This window comes from Microcaecilia unicolor, chromosome 2 (assembly GCF_901765095.1).
Source record: "Microcaecilia unicolor chromosome 2, aMicUni1.1, whole genome shotgun sequence".
Taxonomy (NCBI): Eukaryota; Metazoa; Chordata; class Amphibia; order Gymnophiona; family Siphonopidae; genus Microcaecilia; species Microcaecilia unicolor.
In genome coordinates this window covers 259573795-259596943 of record NC_044032.1, presented here as the reverse complement: position 1 = coordinate 259596943, position 23149 = coordinate 259573795, and the positions used below count along the sequence as shown (strand labels likewise).

Sequence of the window (23149 nt, the reverse complement as noted above, 5' to 3'; positions counted from 1 at the left end):
TGGTAAATAATAATTCAAATGAAAGTACTTGGATTTTGGATTCGGGGAGCACATGCCATTTAACCAATTGTAAGGATTTCTTTCAGGAAATGTGTCCAGAAGAAGGAATTCTTAAAACTGCAAACGCAGGGACTGCTAAGATCCAAGCAAAAGGTATTGGATTCTTAAAATGCAAAGTGTCTAATGAAGTTAAAGAAATTCCTGTAAGTGATGTCTTGTATATTCCCCAAGCAGTTTGCAATATGCTTAGTGTATCTACATTAGATAAGAAGGGATTTGTGATTCATTTTGAAAACAGTAAGTGCACAATCTCTAAAAATGATGAAGTGTATGCTGAAGCTTTTATGCATAATGATGTTTATAAGCTGAACATTTCAGGTGAAGCCTCACATATGGCGCAAGTAAGGAAGAATGATGGAAAATGTAGTCTGGAAATCTGGCACCGCCGCCTGGGACATCGTGATTCTAAGGTGATCCAGGATCTTTACAGTAAGCAACTAGCCACTGGCATTCAGATAAGTGCAGATGCTGGTAAAATGGAGAAATGCATAGACTGTGTTACTCAAAAAGGTGTGAGACCCTCATTTCCTGCATACACAGGAAATAGGAGTAATAAAGTGCTGGACTTAATACACAGTGACTTATGTGGACCGTTTAATATCCCATCATTGGGAAATAACAGATTTGTGCTAATATTCTTGGATGATTTCTCTAGATATTGTGTGGCCTATTTGCTGAAAGAGAAAAGTCAAGTCACAGACATGCTGAAGAAATACGTAGCCATGGTGAGCAACAAATTTGAAAGAAAACCAAAGGTTCTTCAGACCGACAATGGTGGTGAGTTCACTTCGCAAAGCATGCGCACATTTCTAGAACAAGAAGGCATTCAACATATCACAACAGTAGCTTATACACCAGAGCAAAATTCTGTTGCAGAGAGAAAATTTAGGTCACTTGTGGAAATGACCAGATGTATGCTGTCAGATAGCAATCTCCCTAAAAGACTATGGGGGGAAGCCATTCTCACAGCAGTGTACCTACAAAACAGAATGCCAACTAAAGGCGCTGAGCGCACACCACATGAGACATGGCATGGTAGGAAGCCAAACCTGTCACACATAAGAACATTTGGAAGTACAGCATATGCTCATGTACCAAAGCAAAGAAGGCATAAGCTGGATTCCACAACAGAAAGGGGCATTTTAGTTGGCTATGCTCCAGGACAGAAAGGATATAGAATTTTGAATCTGAAAACTGGCATTGTTGGCATAAGACATGTTACATATTTTGATGAAAACAAAAGGGTTGATAAAGGCTGGATTATCCCAGATGAGCCTTATCATCCAGAATATGAAACTAGAACCATAATAGACATGCCAGTGTATATAAATGCCATACCAAGGCAGATGTCTGAAAGCAACTCACCTGTATCTAACGAGGAACAGGCAGAGGAAGCAGACACAGAAAGGATCATTGAAGAAGACAGTACAGTTGGAGAAGGGGAATCAATTGGAGAAGGACTCTCAGATTTAGAGGATGCGGAAAGGTCAGACCAACCTGTTGTCAGACGCTCATCCAGGGAAAACAAAGGTGTTCCACCCCCAAGACTGTCTTACCTAACAAAGTCAGCAGAAGCTCAAGAGCCCTTAACATGGGATGAGATTGAGAAAATGCCAGCAGAAGAAGCTGCTGAATGGCATAAAGCTGCACAAGAAGAAATTGATGCATTGGATAAAAATAATACTTGGATTCTTACAAAATTACCTCCTGGCAAGAAAGCTATAGGATGCAAATGGGTATTCAAGTTAAAAAGGAATGCACAAGGAAAAGTGGAAAGGTATAAAGCAAGATTAGTGGCAAAGGGATATCTTCAAAAATATGGAGAAGATTTTGATGAAGTGTTTGCACCTGTAGTGAAACACACGACAATCAGAACACTTCTGAGCATTGCAGTCTCAAAAGGCATGCAAGTCAAACACATTGATGTGAAAACAGCGTTTCTTCACGGAGATATAACTGAAGACTTGTACATGGAACAACCAACAGGTTTCATAAATACAAAACAAAGACAGCTAGTGTGTAAATTAAACAAAGGTCTTTATGGATTAAAGCAAAGTGCAAAATGTTGGAATGAAAAATTGCATGAAATATTGACAAATTTAGGATTTAAGCAAGGTGAAGCAGATAAATGCTTGTACACTAGGTGCACAAATGGACAATATGCATACATTTTAGCTTTTGTTGATGATCTGCTCATTGCAAGCAAAAGTGAGCAAGAGTACAAGGACATTGTAAAGTGTTTAAACCACAATGTTGAGATAAAAGAACTTGGTAATGTGTCATACTATCTTGGTATAGAAATTCAGAAACAAAATGATGGTTCTTATCTTCTAAGCCAGAAGCAGAAAATAAATGAGCTTATTGAAAGTTTAGGTATGCAAGATGCCCAAGTTGTAAGCACTCCCATGATCACTGATTTTCTGAAGGATGAAACAGTAAGAGAACCTTTACCAGATAACATCCAATATAGATCAGCCATAGGTAAGCTTTTATATCTAGCTACCACATACAGGGCTGATATAGCAAATGCAGTAGGAATTTTGAGCAGAAGGGTCAGCTCACCTACCAAATCAGATTGGACTGCAGTTAAAAGGATGGTAAGGTATTTAAAGGGTACCATTGATTGTAAATTAAAGATTTCAGCCAATAGTAATCCAAAACTAATATGTTACTGTGATTCAGATTGGGCAGGGGATCATTCTGATTATAAATCCACAAGTGGATATGTGTTTATGTATGGAAATGTACACATTTCATGGGCCAGTCATAAACAAAGTATTGTGAGTCTGTCTTCTACAGAAGCTGAATATGTGGCCGTATCGGAAGCGTGCAGAGAACTGATGTGGATTGAAAAACTTTTGCTGGATTTTGGAATAGCTGAAAAGAGACCAATCCAGATAATGGAAGATAATCAGAGCTGCATCCGACTGTCACAGAATGACAAGGTTCAGTCACGCACCAAGCACATCGCAACGAAATACCACAACGTGCGAGAGTTGGCAAAAGAAGGGGTCATCAGTCTACACTATTGTCACACCAGTGAGATGACAGCTGACATCATGACCAAACCGTTACCCAGAGAACATTTTGTGAATCTGCGTATAAAGCTTGGACTTTGTATGAATAAATAATTGCATGACAGTTATGCATGAGAAGGGGTTTGTTGGAATGTAATTGTATTTTACATGCATTGCCTGTCACCTATTATTTCTCTGTGATTACTCTGTGACCTCTGATGTGAATTACTTAGAGAGGTCACACAGCTATGCAACTTCCTGTGGGGGTTAGATGCAGCAGATGCAGCACATGGAGCACATGGAGCTCATGATCTCTCCTAACCTGAGAGGATCTATGGTGGTGTGAGCATCCATTACCATCTAAGCACATGGAAGGAGCTGATAAGACAAATGTATAGTAATATGTATATATAAGCCTGTCTGATTATAATCTAACTACAAACTGTGAGTAAACAGATGTTTTGTTACTTCAACTTTAAAGTGACTCAGCAGTGAATTATTCAGGGGTGAATGAGAGAGAGATGAAGAAAGAAATTAACATTTCTAAAGCTGAAGCTGTGTGTACTAAAATCTGCTAATTATTTACTACAAATAATCCAACAAATAGCACATATGTTCATAAACTGACAGCCTTTGATCATCTGCAACATCTAATCATTATGATAAATGTTTTTACAAGACATTGTTATCACATCTACAGGAATTTCAGGGTACCCCCAACGATAATGGGAGGGGATTTCAACAGGTTTTGATCCTTTAATGGATGTCCCATATCTCAACTGTTACTACCATTTGATTATGGCAAAAGGTAAAAGCCGGATACAGCGGGAATCGGGATCTAACACAGCAGAAATGTGGACTCTAACACAGGACCCGTGGCTGTGTCGGAGCACACATTGATTTGTATTATTCTGGGCGATGGTCAAATTCAGTCTACCTGTATATAATCCCAACATGCAACACTTCAAAAAATACTTCCAAAACTAAAATTAAAAAAAAAGAAAAAAGTCTTTGTATGGTGTACTTCCACATAGCCAAATTTTGTCAAATTTCAACTGTAAATTAACTCCTTGATAAGTAAACCTGTCTGTTTTGTCCTTCTTTAACCGTCTGTAATGGCATTCTATATTTAAGGATATTGCATTGTATAGAACTTTTTAAGACATCCTGGTTAGGACTGTGTTGCTTTTGTTTATTTATACATTTTTTGAAAACTTAATAAATAAATTTCAACTTAAAAAAACCGAACTTCCACTAATCCGTGTCTTTGTAGAAAACATCTTTATTTGGCCACTCTTCAGCAACTAGAAATGATTGTCAATATTTTCCGGATCCTCAAGGGTCAGGAGCATTTAGGTGGAGATTCCCAAGCGATTTATATGTTGAGATCGTAATAAATAGAAATAAAACAAAATAAAACATGAAAATGAAAATAAGATGATACATTTTTTTTATTGCTACTTATATAAAGTACTCCTTACACCTTAAATATCTTAAACTTATTTCTTTATTATATTACATATGCCTAATACCTCTACTCTCAAAACTCACATTCTCACATTGCATTCACACATAGCTCACAGTACCTTTGTATATTGCCTTGTCAATTAATCAACCGTTTAACTTCTACATTCACTTTCTGATACAATGCACTAGCTATATGGTTGTTTCACTGCCTTGTTTCAAAACATTTCAAATCAATGCCTCCAGATCTACTTCAGGCATCCTTCTTAAGTACCGGTTAAAATGCCTACTAATGTTTGTGCTGATTTTATCAGTTTAGTTGGACATAACTTAGTATGTATTTATTTTATTGCATTTGTATCCCACATTTTCCCACCTATTTGCAGGCTCAAAGTGGCTTACAGATAGTGTGGTTATGACATAATCATTTCATGATAACAGGTACATTTCTTGATTAGCTTTCCAAGGTTGCCCTTCTTTGTCAGATGGAAATAAGCAAATCTTGGTAGATGACAGTATATATATGTGAGACATCAAAGCATTTCAGTGACAATCTAACAGGGTGGGGATGGAGGTGGATGGGTGAGACACTGAAATGCTTTGATGCTCACTTATATATACTGTCATCTACCAAGATTTGCTTATTTCCGATCTGACGGAGAAGGGCAACCTTCGAAAGCTAATCAAGAAATGTACTAAGTTATGTCCAATAAAAAAAGGTATCATCTTATTTTCTTTTTCATGTTTTATTTTGTTTTATTTCTATTTATTACCTTTAATAGTCAGTGGCTTCTGCGGTGTGCGGGCGGGGAGGTAACTGTTAGTTTTGGATTAATGATGTTTAGTTGTTTACTCTGTCAACGGTGAGGGGTTACCTCCTGTTTGCGGAATGTACATGTTCATACTTGGATGTTACTGACAACAATAAAGAGAAATTAAAAAAAAAAAAGTGGTCTAACACGGCTACCACACCTATCTTGAGATCAAATTCCTCTACCAGACACTGGAGAAATTAAGTACCAAGTACACTGGAGCTCAGCCTCTCCAACAACATTCCTATCAACACAGAGCTTAGTAGTATCAAGGATGCACTCCAGGCAGTTTGTGCGTCTACTATCGCCCCTAGAAAACCAGCGCCAAGCGCCACCACACACCTGCTTCCTAGGCCCCACCCCTCAGGTCACGTCTTGTCCTTTGCTTTCAAAGAGGTTTGTCAACCCTCCTTGATCTATCTAATCACGTAACCCAAACAAACCGCCTTGATCCTTGTTTGTATTTATGCAACGTCAGACGCGTGCTGTTCTAGCCTCATTTTGGTTCACTCGTCCCGAGCTGATTGGTCAGTTTTAACCCATAAGGTGAGAAGCGATAGCCTTTGGCTGCGTCCCGAAACCGAGGCTTGAAACGCAGCTGAGAGGGGAGGCCGTCGCCGCAGCTTACTAGAAGCTCGGCCATGGCCGGCGCGGCCTCCCCACTTCTGTTGCGGCTCCTACGCCCAGGGGAGCCGGAAAACGACGAGGAGGAGGAGGCCACAACGGCGCCCGGGCGACGGCGGCTGCTGCCTCGCTGTTCTCCGACGCCTCGGCCTCGGAGCCCGCAGGAGGAGGCGGATGAGGCGGCGGGGCCGGAGGCCTCGGCCGGGCCGCGTAGGGTGCGCTTTGCCGACGCTCTGGGCTTGCCGTTGCTAGAGCTGCGGAAATTCTGTCCAGAGGCAGAGCCGGAGCCAGGTCCCGCTGCGCTGCCCGTCCCGTGTCTGGAGTTCTCGTTGCCGGTTTCGGAGCAGCAGCTGCTGGAGCGGTTGGAGACCGGAGCGGCGCTGGAGCTGGAGAGCTTGGGGCCTTGTTCCACCGCCGAGGAGGAAGGGGAGCCGCCGGCCCTGCGCGGCCTAGTTCGTGTCCGCAATCTCTCCTATAGCAAGATGGTGGTGGTGCGCGCCTCTTGGGACGGCTGGGTCTCCTTCCGTGACCACCCGGCTCGCTACGTGCCCGGCTCGTCGGACGGTGTCACCGATCGTTTCGCCTTCTGCCTGCCGTGTGTTGGCCGACGCCTGGAGTTCGTGCTCCGTTACGAGACGCCCAACGAGGTCTTCTGGGCCAACAACCAGGGCCACAACTACGGGGTCCTACTACTGCCTGGCACGGGGGAGGGAATCCTGCCGCCCCCCACCTGCCCTACGGTTCCTGCACTCAAGAGCTGCCTAAAACCACCGCGGAGTAGGTGAGGTTCACCCTCCCTCTCTCTTTTCACCTGATTCGCACAAATGGTAGGACTCGAGCTGCCCAGTGCCAAGGTACCCGGTTCCGGGAGGGTTTTTGATTTTTTGATCGACTTTAAATCTGTATCCCACAGCGTCCGTTGAAATGGATGCTGAAAATCACATAATGCGCTTTTAAGAAGTCTGGGGCTATCCCACAACTTTCCTCCTAGAACTGGGTTACCTGGGGGCTCTGCAGCTTGAGATCAGGTTTTATGACTTGCCCTAGGAAATTGCAGTCTTAAGCCGCTTCTAGTTAATTATTTATTTCCATAGTTTATATACTGCACTATGCTCCATACTGGGCAGTTCACAATCATTATATACATAAATAATTACATAAAATAGTCATATCACTAAAACAAACACTTAAATATTCTCTCTGCTTCTGACAACAATTATTTTATCAGGCAATGGTCTATGTGAGTTCTTGCTACAAAGTCTTCAGTTTTTAAATTAAAAGATTCTCTAAATAACAATGCCTTTAAATGTTTCCAGAATGGAGCCAAACTCTGCATTGTTCGCTACCATTGTTGCTTCGTGGTGTCTTCCTTTAATTTCTTTTTCCAATAATTTTGTCTTTCTGTCCATAAATGTAATTTAAATGAGTCAAATCTAAAATTGTTTCTATTTCTCTTTTTTTAAATAGGTCTGATGAGCCTTTTGGGATTGAGAATGGGAGTGACAGCAGTGGTAAGTGTATGGTTGCTTGAGAGCACTTTTGTTCCCTGTTAGGGTGGTACAGGGATCCATTGCTAGGGAAGCAGTCAGTATAAGCCACTGTCCCAGCACTAGGCTCCCACTGTGACAGGAGCTGTGTAGCTTTCTCAGTGTGTGTACTTGAGTCACTAGAAGAATCGGTAAACTGACATTTCCTGTCTGAATTGGGATAAGCTATTAACACTGGGCTATAAGGAATATTTTGTCTTAGCTTTATTTTAGTCCCTCTGGCCTTGAACAAGACAATGAGAAGCAATAAGCTGCACGGCTGGCAAAATATACTGCTTAATTTGTCTATGAAATAATTACATTTGTTTTTGAAGAATGTGGGGTCAGCTGTAGATGCTCTAGTGAAGTACCTTAATTGTACTGAGTATGATCCAGAATCCTTCTTTTTGGCAGGGTGGGATGATCTGAGCAAGCTCCCGAAGCCCAGCCCATTGAAAGCAGAACACGTGATGCAGGTCGGAATACCTTGATGCTCTGAGTACATGCATTTGTAGGATAGGTGTAATATATGTATCTGGAGATGCTGTATATGCAGACACACAGTGCATATAGGTAGAGTTTGATGGGCAAGAATAGATGGTACCTACATACTTGATTTCACAAAGTACTATATGGCTGTCAGGATTTTGTGTATACAGTATTTAGATTTTTATATATTTCATTTGGTTTTGTCACTTGTACACTTGTTCCGAAAGTTCATTGAACTGAGCATATAGTCTATAAATTAAAAAAAAGTATTCATAATCCAGAATTCTTCTGATTGCCCAAAAAGGAAAGACAAAAACAACACAAGTGTGCATATTTAACCAGTTTTGCAATAACAGATTCCTCCACAATTTCAAATGACACTCAGAATTGTTGGATTAGCACTTTCTTAGCAGGTGATAATATGACCACTAGTGTCTTTATTCCTTCAGAAACTTTTGCAATTTATTCTTGAAATAGTGAAGTTTTGTAGTTGTAACTGCCTTGAATGGTGACGGATTCTATAGTATCAAAGAAAGCGTCACCACTAGTTGACAACATAGAGGTCCTTTTTCTAAGCTATGGTAAGTGCTAACATGCACTTGCCCCAGCTTAAAATGGCTTACTGTGGGACGTGCTCAGGCATTTCTGCAGTAACTTTAAAATCTGCACACACAAACTGCTAATGCTAAAATAATCATGCGGGGGGGGGGGGGGGGGGGTGTCTGGGAGGTGGACAGTGGGTGTTTTTGCATTAATCAGAGCATCTATGTTACCACATGTTAACTGATTAGCACAGGAAAATAAATTAGCTAGTGAGCTCTTACCACTTTTATAGGTGTTGGTAAGGGCTCACACACTAATATTTTTAATGTCTGCATGATACTGGCATTAGTGCATGGCCATTAATTTAAAAATCTGGCCATTTTCTGGCTGCAGTAAAAACTGCCTTAAGGGTGTGCTGAAGCCACTTTTTACTGCAGCTTAGTAAAAGGATTCCATAATTCTTTCATTTGAAGGTGAATGAAATTTTTATTATTGCTTATTCTTTGATAGCAAAATGTAGTGATCTGCACAGATGAGACTTGTCATCTTGTGCTTATTCATAGCTATTAAGGAAGAGCTGGTTGTACACTGGAGTCCCCAAATACTACTAGGTCTGCAGCTCTTTACCTTGTCCTATTCAGCTTAGACGCTGTGACTGAGTTTTGGTCTGAAAGCGACCCAAAATCCTAATTTGATCCCTTTGTCCAAAAATACAAGTGTGTTTTCAGCAGGAACAGGTCTGTGTCGTCGTCCCCCCACCAAATACCTGCTTGAAGTCCCGGCAGCCATGTTGACAGTGGAGCTGGCAGGGGTGAGTGCGGATTGCTTCTGCCCCCACTACACCACCACTGTTTTTAAGGGAATTCCGGGGGTGGTGGGGACAGTCCAGTCCTACAGGTGGTGGAGACAGGCTTCAGAAGGTGCAGCTCAGTTTTGTTTCCTGATTTCCATTTTGGCTAAAATTGAGCGGCAAAATGTGGTCACAGTCTGTTAACCACACCCGTTCTGAGCAGGATTCATCAAAGGGGCAGTAAGCCATTTCTGATGAATGGATTGTCACAAGGATGCAGAGATAAAGCTGCCTTTGCCCAACCTGAGCTGCTAACACTCTTGAGCATCAGCTTGTATGTGGAAGCAGGTGAGTTCTTGCTTCATAATGAAGGCTCTTTACTCCCTGGTGTGTGTTGTCTATATATGACTGAGTGCTCTTGTGTGGTAGGAATGTCCCACTTCTTGAAGCAGCTGAATCTGGAGGACTGTTTGGCCACTTGTAATGAGGGCAAACAGTTCCAGTTTCCTAAAAGCCACCCACAGTTCTTCAGACCAGAAATTTTCCCTACCTTCAAGCATACTGTCCCCTAGGAAGCCTATATCAAAATATAGACTTTGGCAGAAAAGGACTACATAGTCCATCTCATTTGTCCATTTGTGTATGCCTTCTTTCAGAAGTTGTACTTGATCTGTGATCTTGTCTTTCTCCCAGTCAGATCTGTTTGTGAAAATATCAGGCTGGCTTCAAGGCTGCTACTGTGTCTCCAGTTTCCTCTGTGTCTTTGCCAGGTGTTTCTGCCCTCAGTGAAAGTATTTTCTCACGTTCTTTGTTTGAGGTTTCTACTCTTCAGCTTCATATAATGACCTTTTTTTTAATTGTGAAATGGGTACTTTCTGATAGCTCTTATTGAAGCCTGCTAGACCTTTTTTTTAATTGTGAAATGGGTACTTTCTGATAGCTCTTATTGAAGCCTGCTAGACCTTTTTAATATTTGTAGTCTGTCTCCTTTCTTTTCTTTTTCTTCTACAATGTCTGTCTTTTCTTCAATCTGTGTATGGCCCTTAGTACAGTTCATTCCCCATTTTGATTAATCTTCGAGCTTCTACTTTCAGTCATTTTCTGGTTGTGGTCTTCAGAACTGTACTCAGCACTCAAGGTGAAGTTTTGTCTAAAAACATAGAACCTACCTACAAAAGCTGATATGGAGGCATTTGATTACTCAAGAAAAGGACAAAGGAGGGAGAACCAAACCAGAAAACACTAAACACCACCACGCAGAGTGTGAATACTGTGGGATTTATTCGCTGTCCAGGATGAGTTATCAGTGTAAGAACAAAGGCATGAACTAAAGCATACTTGACAAGTCCCAGCTGATCAGGTGCAGGAACTGTTTCACTAGAGTAGGCTATTTACTGGCTTGCTGGGGGTAGGGGGTTTGATGTGAGAATAGCTGATTTAAAGGGAGGGAGGGTGATAAGGAGAAACAAGATAAGAGAATAGTCTGATTATTAAGCTTTCCTGAGAGATGTTGCTGGCTGCTAAGCATAGTACTAAGAGTTGCCTGAAGGAAAATTAAGTTGAAGCACTCCAAAACAAGGGCCTTCATTGAGTTTGATTTAAGAAGATAGGTTTTCATGTACAAGATTAAGATTTTGGATGTGTGAATTGATGATGATAGGAGTCTTTTGGACTGGTGACCTGTTGAACCAGTATATGGGACATGTTCTAAGGTTCTTTTTCTCCTTATTTTGCTTTTGATATTCATTGAGGATGTTTAATGAAGTATTGATTAGGACTTGGATAATGAGGTGTTATTTTGGTATTGTCCTAAGACCAGAGAAAGTTGTCAAGGTCTGGATAAATAGTCTTCAAAAACACGTAGGAATTGTATAAGCTAAATCAATCACAACTACTTGGGAATACATAAAAACAAAATTGTCTAATTAAAAAATATATATTTAAAATGAGATATTCCACTATACTTGTCCTACATTAGCAGAGTGCAAGCTACTTTCTCTAGTAAATAAGAGAGTTAATACCAGTTACACTAGCTGTACACTTGTTTTTAGAATTATTTTGTAAATATTAATATAAAATAGGTCAAGCCAAAGAAAAAGGAGAGAGTCAACAAGCAGTAGGTGAGGAAAAAGAATCCTAAGAAAATTTCTTAAAAATCCATGACGTTTATTAAAATTCAACACACATACAGTTCACTTAGAGGCATGACTCAACACGGGCCTTGTTGCTGCAGTACTGCGTACATCAGGAGTCCAGTTCTCTGTTCAGATGAAGAAGACAGTTAAAATAAAGACTTGAGATACACGAAAAATAAATTCACACAACCAAATTAGGTCAACATACGAAAAGTAACATTTGTTAAAATGTTACACTAAATACTACCATACATAAGTTATAAATTTAACTAGCCATTAAGCCCGTAACAACGGGCTAGTTTTTTGTTTTCCTATGGCCTCCCCTGCCCTCCCCCCAGCGTGTTTCCCTCAGTTCCTCCCCCTCCTTCCCTCCCTGCTCCCTCCTCCTCTGATTTCCACGCCCATGTCCAAGCCCTGCTCCCTATTGGGCTGTACTGCTGGTGGAGGCGGGGCTTGGACTTCTACACTCTCAGCGTTCCGACTGTACTGCGCATTTGCAGGTGAGTCGGTCACTTGCTGTTTATATGTTTGATGTTATCATGAAAAATGATAGCATTCCATAAAAGGGCTATCAAATAGACCAATAGGGTTTCAAAGGTGCAAACTGCCATTTAGATGTGAGTATTCATAATGAATTCTAAAATTAAATGCCCATCTAACATAAATATAAATGCAAACAACCAATGAAAATAAGAATAACCATACTGGGTCAGACCCATGGTATCCTGCTTCCAACAGTGGCCAATCCAGGTCACAAGTACCCGGCAGAAACCCAGTTAGTAGCAACATGATCACATAATAATTTCTGAAATTGAATTGGCCTATTGGCCCTATTGGATCATAATACACTTACTATGATCCAGTAGAACCATCAGATACCATAAAAATAAATGAACCATATCACAAAAGGACTTGTTTTAGTCATGATATATGTAATTCATCAATTCATGTATTGATATATTTAAAATCTCTATATTTGAGGCCTCTAAGACCTGTACATTCAAAATAAGGAGAGATACAGGGGGTCCAACTCCTTACTAATTTCAAGAGACCAAATTTATACTGCGAAACCAAACATCATAAGATACAGTCCAAACATCCACATTAAAAGCGTTTGTTATCCATGATTGGATAAGTTCTCTGATATCAACTGGGCAGCTTATCTCTTCTGTTTTCTTCCTCTATCAGGCTGTGAGCTGCTCTTAAATACTAGCTTGCCCACAAAAAATATGCAGATGACAATAGGACCAGTTTTTTGTGTTGGAAAAATCACAACTTTATTGACTAGCCTGATAAAACACTATAAAAATCCTTCAATCTTTGTGTTGTCCTGTTTTTTTTTTTTTTATTATTATTATTATATAAGCTTTACTAGCAATCCTAATTGCTGCAAACTTATTCAGCAAGTACAATTATAATAATAACTACAGTTTAATCTAGTTGTCATCCTATATTTGTCTATATTAAACTCTTTTTATCTCCCTCTATAGTACTCAGTTCATCAGAACTTTACAAATGAATTTATGGCTTAGTAATCTGCTGATGGCTATTCAGTCTTTTTTTGTACTGGCATACCTATTCCAAACAGGTAGGAGATTTACGAGTTCAAGTATTCTGGTGAAACCCAGGCTCGGTTGCCTGCCTGTCTACCTCCCTGCACTTGACATCATCTTTCATACCAGCATACCAAGAGAAGTGTAGTGTAGGTACTACCTCCTCTTATTCTTCTCTGCAATGGCTGCTTTGGTTTAGGCCAGATGCTGAGAAGATGTGATGTGGGGTGGGGGGAGTACCAAAAGATAAACTAAAGAGCTAAGATGGCAAAAAGGAACGGTGTCTTGATTTTTTTTTTATGCTCTTCTGTGCTTTGTGTAACACATGTTCTTATGTATGTACACCACCACCATATCAAATATATCTACCGTATAAAATATTCTTGACTCTAAGGACCTCTGACATAGGCATTCCACAAACACTGCTGTGCTGGGTCTTTTTTTTTTTTTAATTTACATGTTTGACCTGGACTTAAATCTCTGTCTTTTGGCCCCCTCTCCCCTCTGCTGTTTGGCTTGTCTTGGGATTTTGTGGAGTTTTTCCTACTCTTCTGAGAGAGAGAACTAAGCCACCTGATACAGGACTGTACCTCTGCATGTAAACACCTGAAGTTAAACCTGATGGATGCTATTTAATAAACTTCAAATTATCCTGACCTCTTAAATAACATCTTTCAAGGACTGGTATGCTGGTCTAAGTATGCCGGTTTCTTCATACTGAAAGTACCAGTAAGTTCAAACTGAGATTCCTAGGAGGTTGATTAAAACATTACCCCCCCCCCCCCCCCCCCCCAAAAAAAAAAAAAAAAGCCATGCCCTAGAAAGGCAGTATATTAAAATCAATAATCTGTAAATGAGAGGGGAGTACATAAGTACATAAGTAGTGCCATACTGGGAAAGACCAAAGGTCCATCTAGCCCAGCATCCTGTCACCGACAGTGGCCAATCCAGGTCAAGGGCACCTGGCACGCTCCCCAAACGTAAAAACATTCCAGACAAGTTATACCTAAAAATGCGGAATTTTTCCAAGTCCATTTAATAGCGGTCTATGGACTTGTCCTTTAGGAATCTATCTAACCCCTTTTTAAACTCCGTCAAGCTAACCGCCCGTACCACGTTCTCCGGCAACGAATTCCAGAGTCTAATTACACGTTGGGTGAAGAAAACTTTCTCCGATTCGTTTTAAATTTACCACACTGTAGCTTCAACTCATGCCCTCTAGTCCTAGTATTTTTGGATAGCGTGAACAGTCGCTTCACATCCACCCGATCCATTCCACTCATTATTTTATACACTTCTATCATATCTCCCCTCAGCCGTCTCTTCTCCAAGCTGAAAAGCCCTAGCCTTCTCAGCCTCTCTTCATAGGAAAGTCGTCCCATCCCCACTATCATTTTCGTCGCCCTTCGCTGTACCTTTTCCACTTCTACTATATCTTTTTGAGATACGGAGACCAGTACTGAATACAATACTCCAGGTGCGGTCGCACCATGGAGCGATACAACGGCATTATAACATCCGCACACCTGGACTCCATACCCTTCCTAATAACACCCAACATTCTATTCGCTTTCCTAGCCGCAGCAGCACACTGAGCAGAAGGTTTCAGCGTATCATCGACGACGACACCCAGATCCCTTTCTTGATCCGTAACTCCTAACGCGGAACCTTGCAAGACGTAGCTATAATTCGGGTTCCTCTTACCCACATGCATCACTTTGCACTTGTCAACATTGAACTTCATCTGCCACTTGCACGCCCATTCTCCCAGTCTCGCAAGGTCCTCCTGTAATCGTTCACATTCCTCCTGCGACTTGACGACCCTGAATAATTTTGTGTCATCGGCGAATTTAATTACCTCACTAGTTATTCCCATCTCTAGGTCATTTATAAATACATTAAAAAGCAACGGACCCAGCACAGACCCCTGCGGGACCCCACTAACTACCCTCCTCCACTGAGAATACTGGCGACGCAATCCTACTCTCTGCTTCCTATCTTTCAACCAGTTCTTAATCCATAATAATACCCTACCTCCGATTCCATGACTCTGCAATTTCTTCAGGAGTCTTTCGTGCGGCACTTTGTCAAACGCCTTCTGAAAATCCAGATATACAATATCAACCGGCTCCCCATTGTCCACATGTTTGCTTACCCCCTCAAAAAAATGCATTAGATTGGTGAGGCAAGACTTCCCTTCACTAAATCCGTGCTGACTTTGTCTCATCAGTCCATGTTTTGTATATGCTCTGCAATTTTATTCTTAATAATAGCCTCCACCATCTTGCCCGGCACCGACGTCAGACTCACCGGTCTATAATTTCCCGGATCTCCTCTGGAACCCTTCTTAAAAATCGGAGTAACATTGGCTACCCTCCAGTCTTCCGGTACTACACTCGATTTTAGGGACAGATTGCATATTTCTAACAGTAGCTCCGCAAGTTCATTTTTTAGTTCTATTAATACTCTGGGATGAATACTATCAGGTCCCGGTGATTTACTACTCTTCAGCTTGCTGAACTGACCCATTACATCCTCCAAGGTTACAGAGAATTTGTTTAGTTTCTCCGACTCCCCCGCTTCAAATATTCTTTCCGGCACCGGTGTCCCCCCCCCAAATCCTCCTCGGTGAAGACCGAAGCAAAGAATTCATTTAATTTCTCCGCTACGGCTTTGTCCTCCTTGATCGCCCCTTTAACACCATTTTCGTCCAGCGGCCCCAACCGACTCTTTGGCCGGTTTCCTGCTTTTAATGTATCTAAAAAAATTTTTACTATGTATTTTTGCTTCCAACGCTAATTTCTTCTCAAAGTCCTTTTTTGCCCTCCTTATCTCCGCTTTGCATTTGGCTTGGCATTCCTTATGATCTATCCTGTTACTTTCAGTTGGTTCTCTTCTCCACTTTCTGAAGGATTGTTTTTTGGCTCTAATGATTTCCTTTATCTTACTGTTTAGCCACGCCGGCTGACATTTAGTCTTTTTTCCCTTTTTTCTAATACGTGGAATATATTTGTCCTGAACCTCCCCAATTAGCTCTTGGACTTGTACAGGGGGTATAGTAGGTCAGCCTGACACGATCTGGATGCCAAAAATGCGGAGGAAAACCTGAGGGGAGAATGCATTGTTAAATGTATGTGGAAAATACCTTGTTTATAACTGGATCCAACTCCTAATGTTTTAGGAAATGGTTAATTAGGATAGTTCTTTCAGGGAAGAGCAGAAAAGATTACAATTGAATTTTATTCATGTTTTTTTCTATTTGGTATGCTGCTTTGAGCCTATATGTGGGAGAAGTGGTTCGGTTTGTTCAGATTTATGAAGGAAGTCGATTCTTTAGTTGGACTTCTGAAAATATCCTTTCTACTATGACACCAAAAAAGATGGCTAATCCTCTGTTTACTTTTTTGGTCACATTAAGATTGTAAACCTTTATTATTCAAAATGGGAAAGATATTTAGGCAGTAGTTTAAATATAAATGGTCAGTATAAAAGAGGAGCAGCCCATGTAAAAAAAAAAAAATGCTTATGGAATGAAATGTATTTGGGGAATTATAGATGGCTGTTTCAGGCATTGTCTTGTTTGTGTAAACATTTTGGGAAGAAAATTTGGACAAACGTCATGTGATTTAGGTCTAAAGATTCCCCTCCCCTCTCTCTTTTTTTTTTTTTTTTTTTAGTTTATCCATAAGTGTGTGTGTGTGTGTTTTTTTAAATGCTAAATTAAAGTACTTGCCTTCTGGTTGCTGCCTAAGTGGTAGCAGCAGATGAAGTGGAGAACTCTCCTGCTCTTCACCTCTTGACCTGGCATTCTGTAGTAATGGAGAAGCTGACTGTAAGATGGTGGTAAATTTCAAATACATGGCCCCTTTCCTACATTTTATGTAGTTCATAAAGTCCACTCCTGATCAAAGCATAAGTAACTTTCTGTAGCTGTTGTATGAAATTATAATTCATTTGCATGTCTACTATGTTTCATTTGAGAAATATTTGAACCTAGGTATTTAAAGTTTACTTGTTTACCTTTATGTATGAAAGCCTGTAGTTGCACCTTTTAATTTTTAAACTAAAACATACAGAGAGTAATGAGAAGCATGTGTTTGTGGAAAATGTTAAGCTAAATATAACGTCCTGACAGTATACACCTGAGGATAACTAGCACATCTGTTTAAGATCGTTTAATCCATGGATTACCGCTTTCAGTTAATCCCCTCCTGGCCATGCTTGTGATTGAAAGAGGGTAATAGAGCTTTGCAGAACCTCATTCCTTTCTGTGCCAGAGTGTGTGTTAAACTGATAGAATGACTTGAAACTCCCAGAATCCCTTGCTTTTCATGTGGCAGTGTCTGTCTTAGTAGAACCATCTCTTGTGCCTAGCTCTCTCGCTGATTCAGCTGCAGCTCCTTTTCATCTAATTATACTAGGCCGTCGTCTTCTGTATAGCAGTATTATGAAGTTGTCGAGATCCCAAACTGCAATTGCTGTGAGCCTCCAAGAATGTAAAAGCCAGTTTACACCATATGCTTTTTGCTTTGTACCTGCTCATTCACTTTTTAATGTATATCAAGATTAAAACTCTCCCCCCCCCCCCCCCCCTCACTGGTGCCTTTCACAGGGTACAGGCAGAAAGCTGTATAGCCTGGTGGTGGAGGGAGGGTCTTATAGAGTGAACAGGATGCTAAAAACTCATAAGTTGAGGGCTTTGTGACCACACCTTTTGTTTTCTGAGACTTGTAGATATAGTAGGGACTTAGACTGCTGTTCTGAATGTGATAGCATGCCTTACATCCTTGGAGGGCTGGAGCTAGAGTGGTCAGAATCCAGGCTTTATATCTGTTCTCTGCTGATTGGTCATAATTTTCCATACTTTTTTTTTTCCTGTATTTGTCTCCAGGTTCCTGAGCTAATGGTGACTGGTACATCTCTGGAGAAGAATGACTTTGACCGTGACCAGTCTGTGACCTTCCCTAAGTGTAATCTGCCAATGGATACTGAAATAAAGACTTGTGCTGCAGACCAGAGCAAGCTGCCCACCACCTTAGAGATGGAGCAAGAAGCTGGAGAGGTGACATCTACAGTATCTGAGAATGGTGCATTCAGGGAAATCAAGGAGCGAAAAGAAGAACCTGGTGTGAACAAGAATATGTCTGTAAACAGGGAAGCAGATGTTGGCCTCCACACACAGGCACAGTTCCATGAAAGACTTGCACAAGTGCAGCATGAACAGAGCTATCTGGGCCTCTCTCATGTGCTGCCTGTGGCTGGGGAATATGACAGCGAGGACCTGGTAGTGGAGGAGGAGATGGAGCAGCTATACCTCTCCCACCTGAATCGTTTACGTGCTGAAGAAGAGCTAAAGTCCAGTATAGGATCCGGGCCTGAAGATGAAGGGATTCTGCTGCTAAGGGCCTCCCTTCAGAGTGCATATGGAGGCCCTGCCAGGCCCCGAAACAGCCTTTTGGTGGAAGAGATTTCACAACATTACACTAATGGGGAAGGTGGCTTGTCTGATGAAGCAGAACCCGAGGAGAGTATGAGAGTGCCACCTAGCAGTGACAAGTTACTATGCTGCCCAGGGGAAGAGGAGGGGGAGGTCATTCCAGGCAGCGATCTCTCACCCCATCCTATGGAAGATTTGTCACTAGATAAAGACTGGATCCCTGTATCGGATGGAAACTACACTGAAGGTCTGGAGAAAGTCCCTTTGTTTCTAGAAAAAGAATGTAATGGTGATGAACCAGGAAGAGGGACAGTAACAGAGAGTCCTCATGAAGGGGCAGGGTGGGACTTGTCCAAGGAAGAAGACACTATGGACATTGCATTGCCAAAGACAGACGCCAGTGCTGCACTACTTGTCTTCCCATTTAATGTTGCTAATGAGGGGGAGGATGTGATGAGTTTCCCAGAAACTAGAGACAACATTGGTGGTGATATTCAGATGGTCATACCAGTCATTGGAATTCAGGAGCAAGCTATGGATATATCAACAGGGACTACTGCTTGGGAGAACTCTGGGTCATTTTCTTCCATACACAAGATGGGCACAGTTGAGATGTCCCCCACAACTGTTCAGGGAGAGACAATGCTAGTCTTGGACTCTTCGCCTGCACTGGCAGCTGCCTTGTCCCTGGCTTTTCGTTTCCTCTGTGTCCTAGTCTTCCTGCCAGCCCTGCTGGACAGCTGCACATCACTGATGGCTGCTCTGCTTCATCTAATGTCAGCTTGGTTTCTGTAGGACCTGCAGTATGACTTCCTCCCTCCTTCTTTAACCTGCACTGTGCAGGTACTGCACAGAATGCCTTTTTTCTACCTGTGTATTAGGCTGGGTGAAGGGATCCCACCATTTGAAGAAGGCAAACTGCTGCTTCAGGTAGAAAGCCCTTCTTTCACCGATGAATTCATGAGCTGTATCTTCTGCTGCTGCTTGCAGGGGGTGTTACAGGAGGGTTTGTAGATGCCGGCATAGAATACAGATTAATTGCTGCTTAATTATGTGCATTCCCTTGCTGCCGGCAGCAGGAGGTGATGGGACTTGAGCTGGTCTTGTGCCATCACTCTTGAGTGAGTGTATTTATGAGCTACCTGCTCCTGCAAGCTTGTTATTTATTGGATGTGTGAGCTGAAGGACTTGTGCAATAATGACCCCAATGTGGGGTTTAAGTGGGGACTGAGTTTTGGAGTTTCTTGCAGTAGGCCCATGGGGTTTTCTTTCTTTGCGCTGTTCTGCTCCACTGGATCCTCTCCTCTTTTTTTTTTTTTTTTTGTCCAAAGTTCTTCATGGAAGAGCACAATTCAGCTGACTTCTACGTGCAGCCTCTGGCATAACTGTACAAATATGGTGAGGGGTGATACCTCTGGCTTGAGGTTTTAGGGATTAAGGAAGTGCATATTGAGGTTATTGAGTTAAAACCTACCTCCTTATCAAGGATTCCCCCTTATTTTATGCCTCCCTTGGCTGAGCTAGAAGGGAGGCTTTTTCACTGTATTGTGACTTGTATGTATATTAAGTTCGGACTCCTGTACTGCTACCTACAGTAAAGAATAGCCTTCCACACCTTGTATAATGCCAGAAGAGGGAGGAGCTCAGAATAGTTTTAGGAGTTGTGGTTGCAACTCAAATGGAACTGGCCTCTGTTGGGCTACAGTGCCATTAACTTCATTTGCAGTTGAGGTGTGTTTTACCCTGTCTTAAATTCTTCTTCCAATTTTGGCTAGCTGCAGGTCTTGAGGACCATAAACTACAATTCCCTTCAGAATTCAGCAAATGTTTAGCTAAAGTCTGACATCTAAGTATTTGAGGGACAGCCAAGACACTCTTCTTTGGAGGCTGTAAATGCTGGCTTAGCTTTAAACCAGATGTACATCATGGCAATGCATAGTGCCCTATAAACCATTCTTAGAGCCTGGGACTCTGCTATGAATATCCTGGTATTTTCTCATGACTGCAGAGGCATGGGAAGGCTGTGGTATTTTAATACTGTGGGGCATTGCCTGATCCATGTGTCTCTGGATAGCCAATGCACGTAACTACTTCATTCCCTTCCTCTGAAGCACATGAAGAAAAAACTTGGACAGATATGGATGCTGTTTGACTTATGTATGTTCGGACCAACAATTGATATAATAGTGCATTACTAGACACAGATATTGAAACGTTTGTGTAAGTGTATAATGTGCACTGGAACATGATTTTCTGTACATGTCCTGGTGACTCCACAGCCTGTCTGGCTTTCAGAATATCAACAATGTGTAGGAGATACATTTTACATATATTTGTATTGTGCCTTCCTTCATATAACACATGAAATCCCTAATATATGTGGATTTTGTAAACGTTTATTCTGAATATCGGAAAACCTGGCTTGCTGTGGGGTCACAGGATACGACTGAGAATCCCATAAGATTTGTCCAGTATCACATGGGTGAACATGGACCTTGTACATGTCTTATGGACATGTACAGTAGATTACTGTTACGTACTTAGATGTAACATTGAGACATGGGCTTTTAGAACTTTGTATGAACAAAACCATACATCTGTGTCTGCTGAAGAATAGAGTGGTGGTTCTCATAAAGGTCCTTGAATACTCATCCTGAAAACCAGACTGGCTAGTGAATATCCACAATGAATATGCATGAATAAACCTGCATATGCTGCTGGATGTTCAGTGCATTAGATTTCTTAAGCGTATTATGATTATCCTGGAAAGCAGATTGGCTTTAGAGTCTTTGCTCTGGTACATATCTGGTGATCTGAAGCACATACATTTTTATCTGCAGTGGTTCAGAACACAGTCACTTAGATTTTCTAGATTCTCACAGTGAATCTGCGTGACATAGATGTGCTTGCGCCATATCCTAAAACAGTGTTTCTCAAGGCATTCCCCGACTAGCCCTTAGTTTGTCAGGATATTAAACGAAGAACATGTATGAAAGATCTGCATCCACTGCTTCCCCTGGATGCATATTTATTGTGGCTGTGAAGATATTCACAGTTGCGTCTGAGAGGTTTGGCTTGAGAAACTGTATTAAAGGGTAGAGAGCTTTGCTCATGGACTGGCTTGAGAAGGACTTTGCAGGAGTATGTCCTGCTCCACTTTCATGTCTTTGCTCTTGGGTCATGGGATCAGTTCTTCTTACCCCTTTGTTAAATACCTTTTGGTATTAATTCCTGTCCATCTTTAATCAGTTTACTCAATACAGCTCCTAAAGCTATTCTTGAATAGTTAATTTTTAAACTGGTTGTTTTTTTATTCTTGATGAAGATTAGAGAGTCATTTTATTTGTGTACCAATTGGGAAGTGCAGCAGCGGTGAAGTCTGTAAATTTTCTGAGATTCTTACTAGTGTCAGATTTTGGTTTTCCTTGCTGGTTGCTAGGCTTTGGGCCATTGTCGGGGGTTTGTAGAGGGAGACAAATTAACTATCTGGAGAAGTGAAGGGGGGAGGCTGTTGCTAGATAGGTAGTGGACTTGGGATTATATATTTTTTTTCTGTGCTTTTTATTTCCCCCTTCACTGCAGGCTGCATTAGTAACAGAAGTCAAACTTGTGCTCTTCCAGTAGGATTGTTTTTAGTTGAAGTGTGAGTGATAGCCCTATTGTATCATTTTTGTCTCTATTTTTTCTTTTGTTTCTGAAAAGGTTTATAGCTTCCAGTCTTAAGTGTTCTGCTGCAAAAGGATGCCTAGCTAGTCTGTGTCTGTAAACAAGTTGATTTTGGTGCATCTACTGCACAAGGATGCCTGGCTTGTCTGAGTGTGTTCATGCTACATTAGCAGATCTTAGGCATGCCCCTGTGGAAGGCCTGGCTGTGCGTTGCCCATAAGGCCCCAAGTCCTTCTGGTACAACCGTTTTACAGCTGTATCTAGTGGGGCTGCGGCTGCTCACTGGGGATCTGATTAATAAAAGTGAGGAAGGTCTTTCTGTACTTGGCAATATTGTCATCTGTTTCCTACTGTTCTGTGCAGCAGTGTGTGCATTAGTTGTAGGTCAGGGTTTGGCACTTGGACCTGACTTTGTGACTTGTTGGGAATTGGCCTCCATTCCAGGTGTGGGCAGAGTGACTTTTGACATGCTGTTTTCATTAGACCCTACATAAGAACAGGAATTTTCTCCTTTAGTGCATTTGTGTGTGTCAACAGGGAGTGTCTGCTGCTATGTTTGTGCTGGAACTTCCTCAGTAACAGTTTGTATACAATCTACCACTCTAGAGTCCTCTACTTGTCGTCATTTATGTATGAACAGCTGTTCCTCTTGGGCAAACTCTGTGTCACACAAATACTGTAATAGTTTTGAACTAATAAATCTGTATCTGCATATAGCAGGCCACTTCCTCCCTGTGCTTTTGTGTTTTCCTTTTCTGCCTGACAACTGTGTGTTTCTACATCACCTGTGGGCTTATGAAGCATATTTACTACTACTACTTATATTTATTCGACGTATCTGCAGTATAGGTACCTTTCTAAGCAGTTAATGGTACCTGAAGAACTGTAATTTCTTTTTTTATGGCTCTGGATCAGTAGGAACAGCTGAGTCCATCCTTGTGTTGGTTTTAAATATCTAGTGCAAATTATGCTGAAAGACTGACTTCATAATATCAAAATCAAGATGACGGTATCTAATTTGAGCCAGACCTTG

The 23149-nt window shown here is 41.4% G+C and overlaps 1 protein-coding gene across 1 annotated transcript; it reads left to right on the top strand.

Moving 5' to 3' along the window:
- Positions 1–5940: 5940 nt before the first annotated feature.
- Positions 5941–22844, top strand: PPP1R3F (protein phosphatase 1 regulatory subunit 3F). The gene is made up of 4 exons (XM_030194022.1): positions 5941–6758; positions 7445–7488; positions 7918–7979; positions 17905–22844. Exons 1-4 carry the CDS (start codon positions 5995–5997, stop codon positions 19243–19245), a joined length of 2211 nt encoding a protein of 736 aa, XP_030049882.1. The 5' UTR covers positions 5941–5994; the 3' UTR covers positions 19246–22844.
- The last annotated feature ends 305 nt before the right edge of the window (positions 22845–23149 follow it).